Here is a 1,668-nt window from a genome sequence, read left to right as displayed (position 1 = left end):
ATGAGACAAATTCATCAAGATCTCAACCATGTTGGTCGAAACCAGATGCTTTCGAAATTAAGAGAAAGATTTTGGCTGATCAATGCACCGTCAGCTATCAGAAAAATCATTTCAAAATGTGTAGTTTGTAGACGACAGCGAGGCAGCGTTGGTGAACAAAAAATGTCCGATTTGCCTGAAGATCGAGTCACGCCAAATGAACCACCTTTTACGCGCGTAGGTGTGGATTACTTTGGACCCTTTGAGGTTAAGCAAGGAAGAAGCTATGTAAAACGTTATGGTGTTATTTTTACGTGTTTAGCAAGTCGAGCTGTTCATTTGGAAGTTGCCGCGTCTCTAGACACTGACTCGTACATCAATGCATTACGTCGTTTTATTGCTCGTCGCGGACAAGTGACAAAAATGCGGTCTGATAATGGAAGTAATTTCATTGGTGCCAATAAGGAACTCAAGAAAGCGATTACTGACTGGAATGTGTGTCAGATTCATGACGCAATGTTACGGAAAAACATAGATTGGCAGTTTAATCCTCCAGCAGGCTCGCATCATGGAGGCGTCTGGGAACGAATGATTAAGACTGTACGTCAAACTCTAAATAGTGTTGTGAAGGAGCAAACTCTTAATGATGAGTCCTTACATACTTTGTTTTGCGAAGTTGAGTCTATAATCAATGATAGACCAATTACCAGGAATTCAGATTCACATAATGACCTTGAGACGTTAACCCCGAATCACCTTCTTCTTATGAAACGTAAGCCAAGTTTACCTCCAGGAATCTTTGCGAAAACAGATAATTACATCAGACGTCGCTGGAGACAAGTTCAGTACATGACTGATCTGTTTTGGCATCGATGGACTCGAGAATATTTACCTCTACTCCAAGAACGTCAGAAGTGGTGTGACGTCAAAAGAAATTTATGCGTTGGTGATGTTGTCCTAGTTGTAGATTCTAACGCGCCAAGGAATTCGTGGTTGATGGGTAAAGTAACAGAGACTATTCCAGATAGATTAGGCCATGTTAGGCAAGTGAAGTTGAAAACTGTGTTCAATACGAGCTTGGTACGTCCAGTTGACAAGCTATGCTTGCTTCTTGAAGCGGAAACATAGATTGCTTCACTGTTCTTAAGGGGCATAATAATCCCCGTGAAACAATCTTGATAACAAGTAGTATTCAATATCTTGTAAATTTTTCTAGTCAGCAAGAGAAACAGTTTAATTATTGTGATCGATATAAACTAGTCTAAACTGTTGTTATAGAAGAAAATTGAACTAGAGTGTGTTGTTGTTTCAGAAGAAATTGAACTATGTGTGTTGTTTCAAGAGAAAATTGAACTACTTGAAGGAACTACCTTATACATGCATGTTTGTCTATTGAACTATCTGATATGTTGAACTATTGTATGTTGAGCTAAATAACTGATGAGGCATTTATAGCTTAATTTTTTTTTTTTTATTTTTTTTTTTTTTTTTGAAGATATTTGAAAGGTCTTACTAGAGAATTACTTGAGAATTCATATGTTGTAAACTTTAGTTGAGAATACAGTGTATTTTGTAAAATACCTTTAATGTCTTTAAATTATGCACATGGTTCAAACCTCAAGAATTTATTTTTGCAAATTGAGTTACTTATCTTAAGTTTTGAAGTTGTGTTGAGTAATTGTGTCAGAT

General features: G+C 36.9%; 1 protein-coding gene across 1 annotated transcript; it reads left to right on the top strand.

Annotated features, from left to right (window-relative positions):
• On the top strand, positions 1 to 1,107 carry LOC128546431 (uncharacterized). Its single transcript, XM_053516945.1, has one exon. It carries the CDS (start codon positions 1 to 3, stop codon positions 1,105 to 1,107), a length of 1,107 nt encoding a protein of 368 aa, XP_053372920.1.
• The last annotated feature ends 561 nt before the right edge of the window (positions 1,108 to 1,668 follow it).

The sequence above is a fragment of the Mercenaria mercenaria genome, chromosome 10 (assembly GCF_021730395.1).
Source record: "Mercenaria mercenaria strain notata chromosome 10, MADL_Memer_1, whole genome shotgun sequence".
Lineage (NCBI taxonomy): Eukaryota > Metazoa > Mollusca > Bivalvia > Venerida > Veneridae > Mercenaria > Mercenaria mercenaria.
Note: the sequence above shows the minus strand (reverse complement) of the source record. Positions and strands in the feature narration are given on the sequence as shown.